Source organism: Anopheles merus, unplaced genomic scaffold, assembly GCF_017562075.2.
Source record: "Anopheles merus strain MAF unplaced genomic scaffold, AmerM5.1 LNR4000459, whole genome shotgun sequence".
NCBI classification, from domain to species: Eukaryota; Metazoa; Arthropoda; class Insecta; order Diptera; family Culicidae; genus Anopheles; species Anopheles merus.
The window spans coordinates 28,592-44,121 of record NW_024428039.1 but is presented as its reverse complement, the minus strand read 5'-3'; the positions used below and the strand labels follow the sequence as shown (position 1 = coordinate 44,121).

The 15,530-nt window shown below is 41.9% G+C and overlaps 2 protein-coding genes across 2 annotated transcripts; one reads left to right on the top strand and one right to left on the bottom strand.

Annotated features, from left to right (window-relative positions):
• Positions 1–2,981: 2,981 nt before the first annotated feature.
• On the bottom strand, positions 2,982–9,847 carry LOC121602452 (serine protease snake-like). Its single transcript, XM_041931219.1, has 4 exons — positions 9,467–9,847; positions 4,312–4,530; positions 3,961–4,234; positions 2,982–3,870 (listed from the first exon to the last, which is right to left on the bottom strand). Exons 1-4 carry the CDS (start codon positions 9,567–9,569, stop codon positions 3,285–3,287), a joined length of 1,182 nt encoding a protein of 393 aa, XP_041787153.1. The 5' UTR covers positions 9,570–9,847; the 3' UTR covers positions 2,982–3,284.
• LOC121602451 lies at positions 9,019–15,468 on the top strand. The gene is made up of 4 exons (XM_041931218.1): positions 9,019–9,162; positions 13,689–13,817; positions 13,881–13,932; positions 14,017–15,468. The coding sequence occupies exons 1-4, from the start codon at positions 9,119–9,121 to the stop codon at positions 15,169–15,171; spliced, it is 1,380 nt and encodes a 459-aa protein (XP_041787152.1). The 5' UTR covers positions 9,019–9,118; the 3' UTR covers positions 15,172–15,468.
• The last annotated feature ends 62 nt before the right edge of the window (positions 15,469–15,530 follow it).

The window sequence follows — 15,530 nt, the reverse complement described above, 5'->3', positions numbered from 1 at the left end:
CATTCCATAGTACTTTAATCAAAATTGAAAGAGTTCGATGGCATAAAATGCTATTCTAAATTTTTTTTAGTAATTTGTATACGAATAGTTTCTTCCCAGCTTTCAAAATCAGTCAAAACTTTTCGCGGGCCGGATAGAATGTTGCGGCGGGCCGCATTTGGCCCGCGGGCCGGACTTTGCCGACCGCTGAGCTAGACTGTTTATGATCCTAATATTGAACTTTTTCGAAAATGCGTCTATTTCTTTGTTTAATGATCACTTTAAGATAAACAATATATTATCCTATCCCAAGTGATCTCATGTATCTAGTTTTGGAAACATGATCCTTAATCATTTTTAGCAAACTGGTGAAATTGCTGTACGCCTTGGTACTTTGAAATTGGAAAGCAATCATATGGCAACAATAATTTAGCATTCAATTACATCCAACAATAATATGTTCCGGTTCTCAATCATTTGCCATTGGCGCAATAATAATTATAAAACCAGGGATGTCGATTCCATTATTAATAGTTGCATATTTACAGCTTACATTCTTACATAGCACTTAAGAGACGAGTGATGCGTGTGAGTTATGATAATTCAAAAAAGAATCTGAGCACACTCAGCCTTTTAAGGCCATTCATACACGTAAATTTAAATTTTAGATAATTAGAATCGTTCGTTATCGTTATCCGGCGCTACAACCGCTTTGCGGTCTTGGCCTGCCTCAGGAGTGTCCGAAACCGATCACGGTCTCGCGCCTTCGTCTGTCAGTCCGTTATCCCGGCCTTAATGGCGGACGCCTCCATGCCATCTTGCCACCTCAATTTGGGCCTACTACGCCTCCTCTGTCCTTGTGGACGGCCTAAAAAGACTTTACGGGCTGGGTCGTCCGTTTCCATGCGTATAACATGGCGTCATTATAGCGACTCCTCCATTGTCCTTCCACACATACGGGGCCAAGTATCCTTCTGAGCATCTTCCTCTCGAACGCGGCTAAGAGGGTTTCGTCAGATTTGGACATTGTCCATGTCTCAGAGACGTATGTGAGTACCGGAACTATATAGGTACTATATAGTCCCAGCTTCGTCCGTCGTGACAGGTTCTTTGAGGTGAACTGCTTTTTCAGGCTGTAGAATGACCGGTTGGCAGCCAGCATCCTTGCGCGCAACTCAGCTTCCATGCTGTTGTCGTTGCTGACCTTTGACCCAAGATAGGTGAATTGTGGGACGACTTCAAAGTGCGTTCACCTATCTGCACGTCACGCCTACGTAGATTCTGATTATTTATTGGTAGGATCGCTGATGTTGCCACCATCAGTTTGGTCTTTGCCTCGTTTATCTGCAATCCGAGGCTCTCTGCCGCCTGCTCGATCCCTTGGTAGGCTTCTGCTACATAGGAGAGCCGCAGACCAATGATGTTGTAGCATATCTGCTATACAGAACATATTGTAATACACACTATCAGCTATAAACACATTGTAACACACTTTGGAAAGCCAAACCACACCATTGTAACACATTCATTATAACACACACAGCAAATCAGATCATACCATACACATCCGGAAGAGCTCAGGTCACACCGTTCATATAAAAACAATTGTGACACACTTAACAGAACCAACCGAAAACGTACAACATAAGCAGGAACAGTTTATGCATTATAAACCAAAGCAGGAATAGTATAAGCATTAAACCCAAAACAGGTATTTGGTGACAAGAACCGTTCTTGTCAACAAAAGACAAACGTAAATAGCTGAGTGAAAACAATAACTTTCCAACATACAACCCGGAACCAAATGTACGAAACCCTTAACTCATTTGAGTATAAATAAAACCAATTCCAATCGTGGCAAGTCAGATTCGTTCGGACTGCCAAGATAGGACATTACGCTCCCCAAAACCTTTGCCTTCCAACTTATTTCAAGAGTTTAGTTATGTCCCCCTACCCAAGGTAAGGCTTCTAAACTCCAACGTTTCCAGTAAGGGAAACCTCCTAAAGGTTTCTATGATCGCCTGGACGATCAAGTGTTGAAAAGTCCGCTTCGAACAAAGTATTATTCCACCTCGGCTCATGTCAGTAAAAACTGACCTACCGCGACGTTGATCGATGTACAGTATGTACCGCATGTACGCTCATCACATTACATGGCGACCTTAATTATCTTCCGAACACATTACAATGTCTATATCATCAGCGTATGCCAGGATCCGGGATGATTTATAAGAGATGGTTCCCGTAGTCTCCACCCTGGAGTCGAGGATGGCCCTCTCTAGTGCCAGGTTAAATAGGAGACAGGCAAGCCCGTCCCTCTGGCGCAGACCCTTGGTCCTGAGAGTTTTCCATCCACCTCGGCATGTGATGTTGGTCATAGTCATTTTAACTAGCCTTATCAGTTTGGCCGGGATTCCAAATGAGCTCATAGCGTCATACAGTTTTTCCCTGGCTATGCTATCGTATGCGGCTTTGAAGTCAATGAAGAGATGGTATGTGTCGTTTCTGTATTCAGCCATCTTCTCGAAGATCTGCCGCATGGTGAAGATCTGGTCAGTGGTTGATTTTCCGTTTCGGAATCCTCTTTGATAGTTTCCGACTATCCGACTTCGACGAGCGGGACAAGGCGATCCTGAAGGACCAGGGAGAATATTTTATAGGCAGTATTCAACACCTTAATACCCCTGTAGTTGTTGTAGTCCAACCTGTCTCCCTTCTTGTATATATGGGGTAGATGTCTCCTATCTCCCTTTTGGGTAGATGATGCCGAGATTCCAATTACAAGGCATCACATTCGCTATCCCACACCTCAGTAACAATTTGATGAATCTCGTTTTCTAGTCGTGGCCCTCCATTGACCTTGACCAGTTCAGCTGCAATTCCGTCGGTTCGGGTGCCTTGTTATAAGATTATATTATCTTAGAATAAGCTGACGATAACTTTAGTTTCAGTGTTAAGTTTCCATTTCCAAAGTGAATGAGGAAGAGAAATAATACACGTGTTTTGAAATTTACGTATGCAACTGATAAAGTTCTTTATTGAATATAAAAATATTAGAAGTATGTTGGGCGTATTAGTAAAAGGGCTGAAAGAACTTTTTTCGTCGATTTGTTCTCCTCGTTGAACGCAATTAAGAGATTAGCTGTTTGCTTTGAAGTAGTCATACTCTTGGAGTTTGGGATAGAATTTCTACTTTGCAGAAATTGTATGCTTGGTTTCGATTAAAACGCCATGACCTGCCTTACAGGAAGTGTACAAAATTAACCAGTGGCTGTTGCGTTATAGCCGTCCGTTCGACTGTCCGTTCATCCCCACACGACGGATTCGATCCAGTCCAGGTATGGGTGAACTTTGGTGTAAATTGCCGGCGTAGAACTACCGCACACCTGCCCCAAAGATGTCACACCGAGGATGTAAAACATACAATGGTTTTCTTGTACCGTGATCTGTAGCGGGCCGCCCGAATCGCCCTGACAGGTATCCTTTCCACCGGCCAGATCACCAACGCACATCTGCGTGGATAGGATGCCCTGGCGGAGGTGTCGGTCATACCGGTATCGCTCGGCACACAGTTCATTGTTGTAGATGTTGAGTGCGACCTTACGCAGCTCGTCCGATTTGGCACCAAGATACTCCGTCCGCCCGAATCCGGTCGCGATCGCTGTGCGTACGTTCAGCACTTCCGATGGGTACAGACAGGCCGGCCGTATAAAGTTCGTAAAGATCACACGCTCCGTCAGCTGAATCAGTGCGATATCGTTATATTTTCCGACGCTCCGTTTCAAATCCGGATGCACGATGAAGCGCAAGATGTCGTAATTTTCCGGTTCCGCACCATCGTCCTCGCGCACCAAGCTCTGTTCGCCCAGACGCACAATGGAGGGTAGTGTGCTGCAAGTGGACAAACGGTAAGGTAGTGTTCAGTGATTTAATGTGCTTTTTTTGCTTCTTTCTTTCGGCCTTTCCGAGCCGATGATCTACCCGTCAGCTGATTCCGCGTAGCAGTGGGCTGCCGTTAGCACGTAGTACTCGCTGATCAACGATCCTCCGCAGTCGAACGAGTAGCCACCATTCGGCTGCCGCCATCCGATCGCAGCCATGTGCGGGAACTCGCCCGGTTTCGTCACGTTGCCACCGACGATCAGCTTCACCACCATTTCACACTTCGGTACATCGATTTTAACCAGGGTTGGATTCAGTGTGAGCGCACTGATCGCAACACTTTCCGTCGTAAGGTCCTTGTATTCGTTACATTCTATGGAACGGTAAGAGCGAATCGGTTTCTTAGTGAAATTACGCGTTTGTCCGTGTTTGCTTCTTCGTGGTACTTACTTTTTTCGCTTATCCGTTCGTTTCCGCCACGACTTTGCGAGTTAAGTGGTGTCGGTAAGCTAAACCCGCTCGGGGGGCTGTCGAGCTGTTGGGATTGTGGGCAGCAGACGATCGCTTCCGTGGCCGAATAGCTGCACACAGTGATTCGATTGCCGCGTTTGCACTTCGAGTATGGTCGGCACACTCCCGACTCTCCCTGGTGCGAGCATGATTCGCCGTCTGCGAAGAAATGATGGGATAGATGTTCACTGGTTAAAAGCATTGACGCACTTTCTGTACCAATGCAATATAGCTTTAAATATTTATTAGGTGCCGAGCAAAATGTATGATTTGAGTGCTCTCTTTCAACAATTATACGATCAGCTGGAATTATATTGCTGCAATCATATTGAAATCTTCTATGACTTTGACTTTATGGTGTACGATTTTTTAAATTTCCGTAGAGAAAATTCGACAGATGTTCAGGCCTGGTTTGGATGTGATTAAAAGTGATGGTCAGTGATGTAAGACCACCATATTTTGAACCTGTTGTTGAAAAAATGTTCAGCTAAATATGACATTTTGGGAGTGACCTATGATGTAATGGCCAGTTCCAGCTGCGATGTGGGATTCGTTTCTCTTTCTGTGATACTTGTTCATCAATGCGTGATACTCACATTTTTGCTGTGGGTAAATATATGCCACATACAGAATTAGTTCATTCAAAAGGGCTAAGCAAAACTGTGTAAAATGACCTATACATGCAACAAATATATGAACTCTAATTTTTATAATTAGATGAACTCGTATTTCCCCCAGCCCGAATATGAAGACTAACCATCTTCCGCACATTTTAAATGTACAATAAAACTGTACGACATCAATTGAATTCAAAAGTATTGAATTAACTTATTCGTTCTAAAGAATATCTCAATAATTTTGTATAATAATTCAAGGTCAGTGGAGGCATAGGAACATGATAAGAACAAACATATTAATAATATTTGCCTTGAGAATCTGTCATTAGGACTAAGGATAATCTTTAAAAACTTTGCGGTAAATAATTTACCATTGAAGATGATTTATAGTGAATTCAGATTAAGCGAGAACAAGTAAAAAATAGTTATTGTTAGTCAGACATGGACAACATCCTATTTAAAATCCATCAAAAGGGCCTTATATTATTTTAGTTGACCTTCTTAATATAAACTTGCTTGATATTTTAAATAACTGAAAAGATTAAGCTGCGAGGCCATGGCGGCTGAGAAACTTTCTCAACGCTCATTTTCTCAGGCACTCATGCGTGGCTTTGAGAAAACTATGTTCTAAACGTTTATAGAATGAGCACAAATCGATTTAACAAACTTTTGAGAATCTTTGAGAATGTTGATGATGCAGCGAATGGCTATCTGAAATATGAGCAATAACACTTGCAGGTAAAGACCTGTTCAGATAGAATAATTCTCAGCTTTAGTAAGTCCCATGGTCCCGCTGCTTTACATTTACTGTTTTTTTTTTAATAATATTGCAGACGATTAATCACTACTTTTTAGCTTGGGATGCTGTTTTAAAAACAGGACTGTCATGGTCTATCATACTGAACAGATTGACCTAAACATCAGCTACCCCATGTACAAGAAGTGAGACAGGTTGGACTGCATTAATTACAGGGGTATTAAATTATAAATATTCTCCTTGATCCTTCCAGAAACTATCAAAGAGGATTTTGTAACGGAAAATCAACACTCTGACTGACTAGTTCTTCAACATGCGCCAGATCATGGGAAAGAGGTCAGAATAACAGACACGTAAAATGGAAACTGAAAACTACTAAGGGACAGGCGGCAGTGAACCTCGGATTCCAGATGAATGGGGTAAATACCAAACAGATAGTGGTACCACACCAGCAGCCCAACAAACAGCGGCATACCTACGTAGGGGTGACATACGGAAAGGTTAACACACTTTTCAAATCGTCCAAAATTTCGCTTTGGGCCTAGTGATGTCTAATCACGGAGTGAATTCGTATCAACTGTGTTGTGGATCAAATCCCGAATCAACTCCGGGTCCGAGAGAGTGGTATGAGAGACTCTCTGTCGCTACTCTTCGGCCACCGCTGTATATTTCATTCTATCCATCTTTATTTATTCTCACGCATATTAAAGGTACAGGATACATTCAACTTTGAACTAACTAAATAAATAATAGAACAATTTTGTTTCAATTTGCATTAAACTTATGTCTAATTGGAGGAAAAGATCCTGGCTGCCAACCGGTCATTCTACAGCCTGAAAAATCAGTTCAACTCAAAGAATCTGTCGCGACGGACGAAGCTGGGACTATATAGTACCCATATAGTACCGGTACTCACATACGTCTCTGAGACATGGACACTGTCCAAATCTGAGCCGCGTTCGAGAGAAAGATCCTCAGAAGGATACTTGGGGGAAGGATATGTGTGGAAGTACAATGGAGGAGCCGCTATAATGACGAGCTATACGAGATGTACGGCGACCTCACTGTCGCCTACACTACAGCGTATAAAGCTGAACACTACAGCGTATAAAGCTCGCCAGGCTCCGGTGGGCTGACCATGTTATACGCATGGAAACGGACGACCCAGCCCGTAAAGTCTTTTTAGGCCGTCCACAAGGACAGAGGAGGCGTAGTAGGCCAAATTGAGGTGGCAAGATGGCATGGAGGCGTCTGCCATTAAGGCCGGGATAACGGACTGGCAGACGAAGGCGCAAGACCGTGACCGTGAGCAAGACCGTGAAACTCCTGAGGCAGGCCAAGACCGCAAAGCGGTTGTAGCGCCGGATAAGTAAGTAAGTAAGTAAATTATTTTCAATCCACAAAATATAAAGATAACAGATAAATCAATAAAAATTACTGAAGATAAACACTTAAATAATGTATCTTTTTAATTGAGTAAGCAATAGGCTTAAGCATCATAAAGTTGCAACCGACTCCTTTGAAGCAATTTATTCATCATTATTAAGTAAGGCTCCGATTTCCTAAACACAATGTGCAACAATATTCAGAAAAAGAAAGATCGATGTAAAGTAAACAATTGTACAGATTACTTTAAATCTAAATTGTTTAATTGTTAAATGTTTAATTACATATCTTAAGCTTGATGCGCAAGATAGTTAATGTAGTAATTTGAAAGAGATTTATTTCTTATATGTAATCATATCATAAGGGACGGTCCCGTGGTACAGTCGTCAACTCGAACAACTCAATGACATGCCCGTCATGGGTTCAAGCCCAGAATGGACCGTACCCTCGTAGTAAGGATTGACTATTCGGCTACGTGGTAATGAATTAAGTCTCGAGAGCCTGTACAGGCCGGCATGTCCGCGTAGGACGTTACGCCAAATAGAAGAAGAATGTAACCATATTTTGCTCATTTATCATAATATTACAAAATAGTAGAAGTCGAAAATATATTGCATATCGCTAGAAAATTGTTAAGGTAAGGGTCCTCGTAGTGATCGAGTGGAAATTAAAGAGAAATATTTAATGATCTGATTCCTTGAGGCAAAAACCGTTGTCGATTAAGGCCAGTTTGTACCACTAAGGGGCTGCATTGTAATATGCGGGGCACTGTGCATACGGGACTTGCACCTAAGACGGGCATGTTTGTTTCGCCGTACCAGATGGCGACTATACAACAGAACTATCACAATTTGGAACATAATTTATAAAATGAACGCACATTTGATTCTCAATTAATTTGTAACAACACCTAGCACATAATTATTCTACAAAATATAACCTATAATATAGTTATTTGTTATCCCCCACCGACATCTAATTTTCATCGAGTACTGTTGAGTGTATCAATCGTATAATCTGCTTTTGCATGTTTGTTTCTATATAGTTTTAATAGATATGGAATTCAATATACAGTTCACGCTTGGCAATCCGCGCTGAATCGAGTACGGATTATTGAATGACTGTTTTATGTGTTTATGAGCTATTTAACACATTACATACATTTTCATGTGGTGCAAACAATGCTTTGGATTAAAAAAAGAAAGATATTTATCTTTTTAATCATATTTCACTACTTTGGTCTAATAAATTTACGTGTCTAATAAATAAACGTGCGGTTTAAAAATGTGTGAATTGTTCTCGTGTAAACAATAATTTAGTTTGATAACAAATATGTGATACAAAAAACAAACACGTTCCCTTTCACTCGATCAATAAATAGTCCTTTAAGAGAATATCAAACACTTAAAATAACCATAGCGATATTATGTTCCTAAAAGCTCACACTTGCTGCCGAACTTTGAAACGATGTTACTTTTTTATGTTTCATCATCAGCTTTAAATATTAGCACACCTCATGGCGAACATAGGCCATGGTATATACATACAATAACCAGTTTTTAGAGTCCGTATAACGATTCTTGTGTACTTTTTACTGTCGTTGGCAAAATTCCTTTATTTTTTATCTCACTCCGACACGTTTTCGGATTTGCACATCATGTTGAAAAAAAGCAAATGCAAGTTAAAATCAACTAAAAAAGCTACTTCACTTTACCGATCATCTGCTTTGCACGATCATTTCGCGTGTTTTGTTCTTAGCTACCACTTCTTGACGTTGGCTCTAGAACGTGCTGCAATAACCTGTCCTTGGCCAAATAACCATCGAAGTAGCCAAGCAAATTCTTTTCTTGCCAAATGTAAACAACAAACAACCCGTCGAGGCTTTTTGCTGCACAGTTCAAATAGTGCTTTAAGTTGATATTGTGCACATTAGATGTTGCGAGATTAATGTTGTGAATTGGATGCGTCTGACGGTGACTGTGTCCGGATGTGTGCCTGTGTCTGTTTAATGTGCACAAATCATTGTTCTCGGTGAGTAGATTTGCTGATAATGATTTGCACACTTTCTATGCGAACCCCGAGAGCAAATGATAGTGCGTCATTAATAGAAGCACACTGCAGATGAGCCGCTTATACCGGAGCGATTAACTTTGCAGTGAAACGCGTTACAAACACGATACGCTTTCGTAGATTAGATAGAAACAAAGCGGTAACTTCTTGCCTGTCGCTGTAAGTTTGAAGTCACTCTCGATAGTTTGACAGTCTATAAATTGGTCTGCTTTTTTACATATCAACCTCAACTACACCCATAAATTAGCTGGTGATGCCAGTTTACCTTGCAGCGCAAAGAGATCAGTCGCGAAGAAACACAGCACTATTAACACAGTCCACAAAATCATCGTCTGTATGGTGTCGGCACGTTTGATTGCGCTTCCCATGGCGACGAATTTATTTTTTGGCCGTTCTCCACCAAGCTAAGCACAAGACAAGAATCGTATCTTTGAGATCGAACAGAGCGCTATCAAACGGCAATGGCGCAGCTTCCGCGAACCCACCACTACGATTACTAACACCGAGCCAGAAACGAGTTTCTATCGATCGTCGGCGCGATCACCTCGAGAACTGATACGTTGCGGCATGCCGTTGAGGTCCGGAGACTATCGGGAAGCGTGGCGAATCTCACCTACACCGATGTAAGCCGTTCTCTCAGCGCAAGATGCTGGGACGGGCTCGCGAGTCGTAAGGTGTTTGTAAAACCGCGATTGACGATCGTTGCGTGCTCCTCTCAATGATGACACCAACCTGGAGGGTTGCGCTTGTGTTTGTGTCTGATCATGTGCCGGAAAACTCATGGTGATGATGATCAAATTTGAATATCGTTTGCGAGCATTTCATTTTTGGTTAGTAGCAAGTCATACTAGTAAAATAAAAGTCAAAACCTATTGATCACGTTCCGAGGATTAAACTGGTTTTGGTGCGTCTTCTTGTTGAACGTTCTCTCGATACTCAAATTTAAATGAAGGTTGATGCAAAACAAAGGAAGAAGAAAAGAACATCATGTTTCGAATAAAGTAGAATATTGTTCTTAAATTGAAAAAATGCTTGGCTATCTCTTCGTATTATATCTTATCCACTCTTATCGGATTTAAATTATGAGTCAAGCGCCTTTGATCCTTTTATATTTCTTTGCTGTTTTTATTTTATTGGGTTACAACAAATAATAATTTTAAATTGATATTTTTTTCAATTTTTATTCCTGAATAAAATATATTTTTAACACGGCCTGTTTCTAACAATTTGGACGTAGTTCGATTGCCATTCTTCCGGTTACTCGTTATTAAAATACTTATATATATTCGCTATTTGTGTTCTTTTAATAGAATAACAATCTACAACCTAATTATAATAAGATGTGAATGTTTCTCTAAGGTGTATTGTTCACGGCTAACATTAGCTGTAGCTAGCTGCCTTAATCCCGTTGCATTCGTATCCTATATGATACGGTGTAACTTTGTTTTTTTCTACATATTATTTAAGTTAGGGGCCTCCAACATACGATCCACCGGCCAACTTCATTTACATTCGAATTTACGTTCAATTTACAATCCGGTATGTTAAGAATGTAAGCATTTTTTTTTAAATTAATACAGTGGAGCGACGTTTATTCGTGTACCTTTTATCCGGCTATTCGTTTATTCGTGCTGCTTAGAAATGACAGTTTAATGCAAAGGTGATATCGCGTTCTGAGGAAGGCATTTAAAAAAATAATAAACGGTTATCAGAGCACATTGTCATTACCAAAAACACTATAATTTATGGCAAATTTCAAATATTCTCATTGAAAAAAACATGAAGTTTATAAAAAGTAGGTAATTTTTTATCAAAAAATACGATAAATTAAAAAATATGCATATCTTTTGACTCATTATCCGTGTTATTTGCAAATCAAGGCTAGGTCGAGTCCCGATGAGTCCAGATAAACGACGCTCCACTGTAATAGGATTTTAATTTTTTTATTTAAATGCTTGTTTTATTTTTATACGTCAGTTTGGTGATCGAGTAAACGTGAACGTTCTATTTTGAATTTTTATATTATAAATCATTTAAAATTTCATTGATTTCTATTGTAATTAACGTTTAATTTGTTCTATATCTAATTGCCGGTCTAATGGTACAGTCGTCAACTCGTACGACTTAACAACATGCCCGTCATGGGTTCAAGCCCCAAATAGACCGTGCCGCCCCATACGTAGGACTGACTATCCTGCTATGGGGGGAAATCAATAAGTCACTGAAAGCCAACCCCACAAGTGTGTTGGCATGCCTTGACCGGCATCGGTTGTTGAGCCAAAGAAGAAGAAGAAGAATATCTAATTGCACGATACGTTCGACTCGATACGATTGGGAAGTGGCGTCACCAGTCACCAGCACGTGAGACCATTTTCGACTCTTCTCACTATTTTTTAGATAATTTAGTCGTTCCAACATTTTAATTTTATCCTTTGCACTCGGTATCATAAAAGCGCACTATAAACACTTCACTGCTCATTCGATACGATGTTTTTACCAATGTGAATTTTTGAAATTTGCCATTAATTGACCGATTTTGAAACGGCGATTACCGTTTTTTTTGCACACTATTTTTTTTTTTTTGCACAGCACACTATGTAACATTTGTATTGAACTGTCATTTCTCAACAGAACGGATAAACAGACAGACGCATAAAAGGCACCTGTAAAAACGGCGCTCCACTGTATATGAACTAGTGATCCCCGAACCTTTCGGGACGGAGCCATGCGTAAGCGACCCGGAGTCGTTCGGGTCGACCCGAAAGGTACAAGTAGGTTCAGTAGGTGCAACGATTCCGGTAGGTACAAGAAAGCATAAGCGACTCGACCCATTGGTGCAACGAGTTCGGGTCGGGTCGGGCCAAAGTGGGTTCATTCCGACACACGAGTGCAGCGAGTTCGGGTTGCAGCGAGTAGGTGCGAGAAAGCATAAGCAACTCCGACCTGTTGGTGCAGCGAATTCGGGTCGGGTCGTGTTCAATCCGATCCGACCCGACCTGAACTCGCTGCACCAACGGGTGGGAGTCGCTTATGCTTTTTCGCAACTACTCATCATTCGAGTCGACCCGAACTAGTTGCACCCGCGGGTCGGATTTGATTCCGACTCCGATCTAGCGCACCCGCTGTACCCACGGGTGGGAATCTATTTCGACTGGCTCGCACCCGACTCCGGGTCGGGTCGTGAAATGAATCGTATCAAATCAAATATCGATAGAAAGAGAAAAAAACGAAAGCTCTATCCAAGCGCCATAGATTAAGCCTAAACGACTGCAAAATCACATATCCATAGACAAAACCGAAAGATCCATAGATTCACTGGTTTGCTCAATAGATAGCGTTTATAACTCATCGATATATTGCTATTGATCCGAACCTATCGGGTCTGAGCCATCCGTTCTAGTTCTAGTCTAGCCGTTCTAGTTCTAGCGATGCGTATCTTCAATGCGAAACCATACAACAGTTCAGAGAGAAGGAGAAAGCTCCACTGTGTGACTATCTCACCAAAAGATGGCGCCACCAGTTATTTTTAAAATATTTTTCGAATGCATCAGTCGTCTACCATATGCTATACGAAGTCTCTTTAGATTCCTTTTAGGTTGAGGACTTCCCAAGTGCCACAAATCCACTAAACGACCACTAAACGGCTTCTAAACGACTCAAGTTCTCTACCTAAACGGAATATAGAAAGACTTCGTTTAGCAGACGCCAAACGACTCATGCATTCTAAAAATAGCAAAAAGCTGGTGGCGCTATCTGTTGGTGGATACCCCAACCAGTTGAGCTTCATCGCTTGGAGGAGAGCTTTCTCATTTCCTCTGTACTGTTGTATGGTTTCGCATTGAAGTTATGCATCGCTAGAACTAGAACGGCGATACGATTGTTTAAATACTAAACTCCAACGGAAACCACCAGCACTGAAGCAAGTGAGATTTGAGCAATGGTCATTGGTGTTGATACCCACGTATCTAACCACACGACCATTTATATAGATTTTTGCTCAGAAAGTTAGAAGGCTATATAGGTCATAATAAAATGCAACTTGTCGAAACACATTGCAAGAAAGGATAGCAATATGATGATGAGTTGTAATACGCCATCTATTGATCAACCAATGAAGCTGTGGAGCTTTCATTTTTTTTCTATGGATATTCAATTTTCCAGTCGTTTAAGCTTAATCTGTGGCGCTTGGGTTGGGCCGTTTAGAACTCGTTTAGTGATCGTTCCAGTATCCGGTCATAGCGTTGAAGGCTAAGTGTTAAAAAGTACTGAACTTAATCAAAAATAGCCATTTATCAAATGTATTTTGGGTAAAAATCGTGTTATTTGACTTACCCGGATGCCTCGGGAACGCATAAACCGCATATCTCGGGAACAGACTGTACGTTTTTAAATAATCACAAATGTCCAACAACACTCATAACAATTTACCACTGTGCACAGTGAATTCTAAAATAAACAATCACAAACTTATCGTTTTTACGTCACAGTCGCGTTAATCACAACTGGCGGCGGTGTTTGGACGCAAGATTCGGTATTGTTTGTGGGAAGGTTTTTGCAGAAGTTCATGTTTTTCTACATTATTCCGCTACAATGTCCTATTCGCCGGCACCGGATGAGTGAGTGTAGTGACAAAGTACGGTGTGTACCGTTTTACTAATAAAATGTTTATAAATTCACAGCGATGCGATAATTGCGGAGGAGGATATGTTTGCAACCGGCGAAGGTTGTTCGGTAAGAACTGCAAGAAGAACCAAGAGAGAAAGAAGTAAACAATAACAATATATCCTACATCGCATATGTTCTATTTCTATGCAGCAAATTAGCTTCCTAAGCAGTCAATTGCTGGAGGACCACATTATGGGATTGGACAAAACATTGAACGACTCTAATGCTACTCTCGCGTTGTCGCAGACATCGCCTGGCGTAGACATCGCCTTGCCAAGTTCGCTGCTTCAGGATGTGAAGGGTTCCTTGCCGAGCTCACTAAATCCGACCGGAAAGTATCCGTCGGTGGACGAACTTTGCCTCGCAGATATACATTTTACGGTCATTCCATCCAGCACCCAAGGCTCGGGTTTCATTTTTTCCGAGCAGCTCCAGAAGCTGTTCCTCAAAACGGACAGCATCTGTTCGTTCGATATAGCGTGCCAACTGCCCACCTTTCTACCGCCGACGGGATGGTACGTGCGTGTAATGCTGGTATCACTCGCGCCGGAATCGCAGCACGAATCGATCACGCGCTGCCACAAACACATCGCGCACGATACCGGCCCGGAAGAGATCCGGAAGCATGTAGTGAGATGTAAGAATGAACAGCACGAATATGTTGGTGCAGATAATGGGCCCTTCTTCGAGGATCGATACGCGGTCCGCGTACCGCTCGATGACGAGGTGCTGTGCGTCAAGATAATGCTACAGTTCGTCTGTCAGAACACGTGCTTCAGGCTGGACCAACGCCGTACCGGGCTGGTATTTACGCTAGAGAACGACCAAGGCAACATATGGGCAAGGCGGGTGGTGCCGGTGAAAATCTGTATCAACTATCGGCGAGACATGCAAAACGAGCAGAATTCAGCGACCAATTTTTTACCCACTTCGTGCCTTACCGCCGGCAGATCGGACGCACTCGGTACCTCAGCCGTTCGGCGGTACAAAACTGGACGCCCGGGCAAGCGGCTCCAACGCGGTGGCAAGTTAGGCCCGGGTGGAGGGAGTGTTAACAGAGCGGACCGCACGGTTCCGGTTAGAGCAGCGCGCAACATTGAACCGTGCACGGTGAACATCGAAATGCCCAGTTTGCGAATGGCCAAGCGGGTGATGGACAATGCGATTGGCATGATATCGGCGCAGATTTTGCTGGAAGATGATACGGAGACGAAAAATAGACTAACGGTGTTTCTGGACAGCATTCGGCGGCAGCGTGACGCGTTGGCCATGAGCAACAGCCAGTGTAGCGTAGACCTGCTTTAAAGCTTTAATTATTTGTTTACCCTTTGTTGTAGAAAAGTTGTACGTTTACATTCAATTCAATGTATATTTATTATCCCATTTGAACGAAAATCACGAGCAGTTCCTGTTAAGAGAGCGAATAATTTTCCCAAGTTTTTTTTTGTTTCACTATCACACAAAAGTACTTACTGTTTTTGTTTTATTCCCGGACGACAAATTGACAAACATTAACCATAATCCTTGTTCCTTGTTTCGGATAGATGTAAGACAATAAAAGTAAGCAAATGCCATTGTTCTAATAAACACTTGATCGTTTTATTTTGCGCTGTCCCAGTGTCTAGATGCATTGTATTGAAATATATCGTAGCGATAGAAAGCCC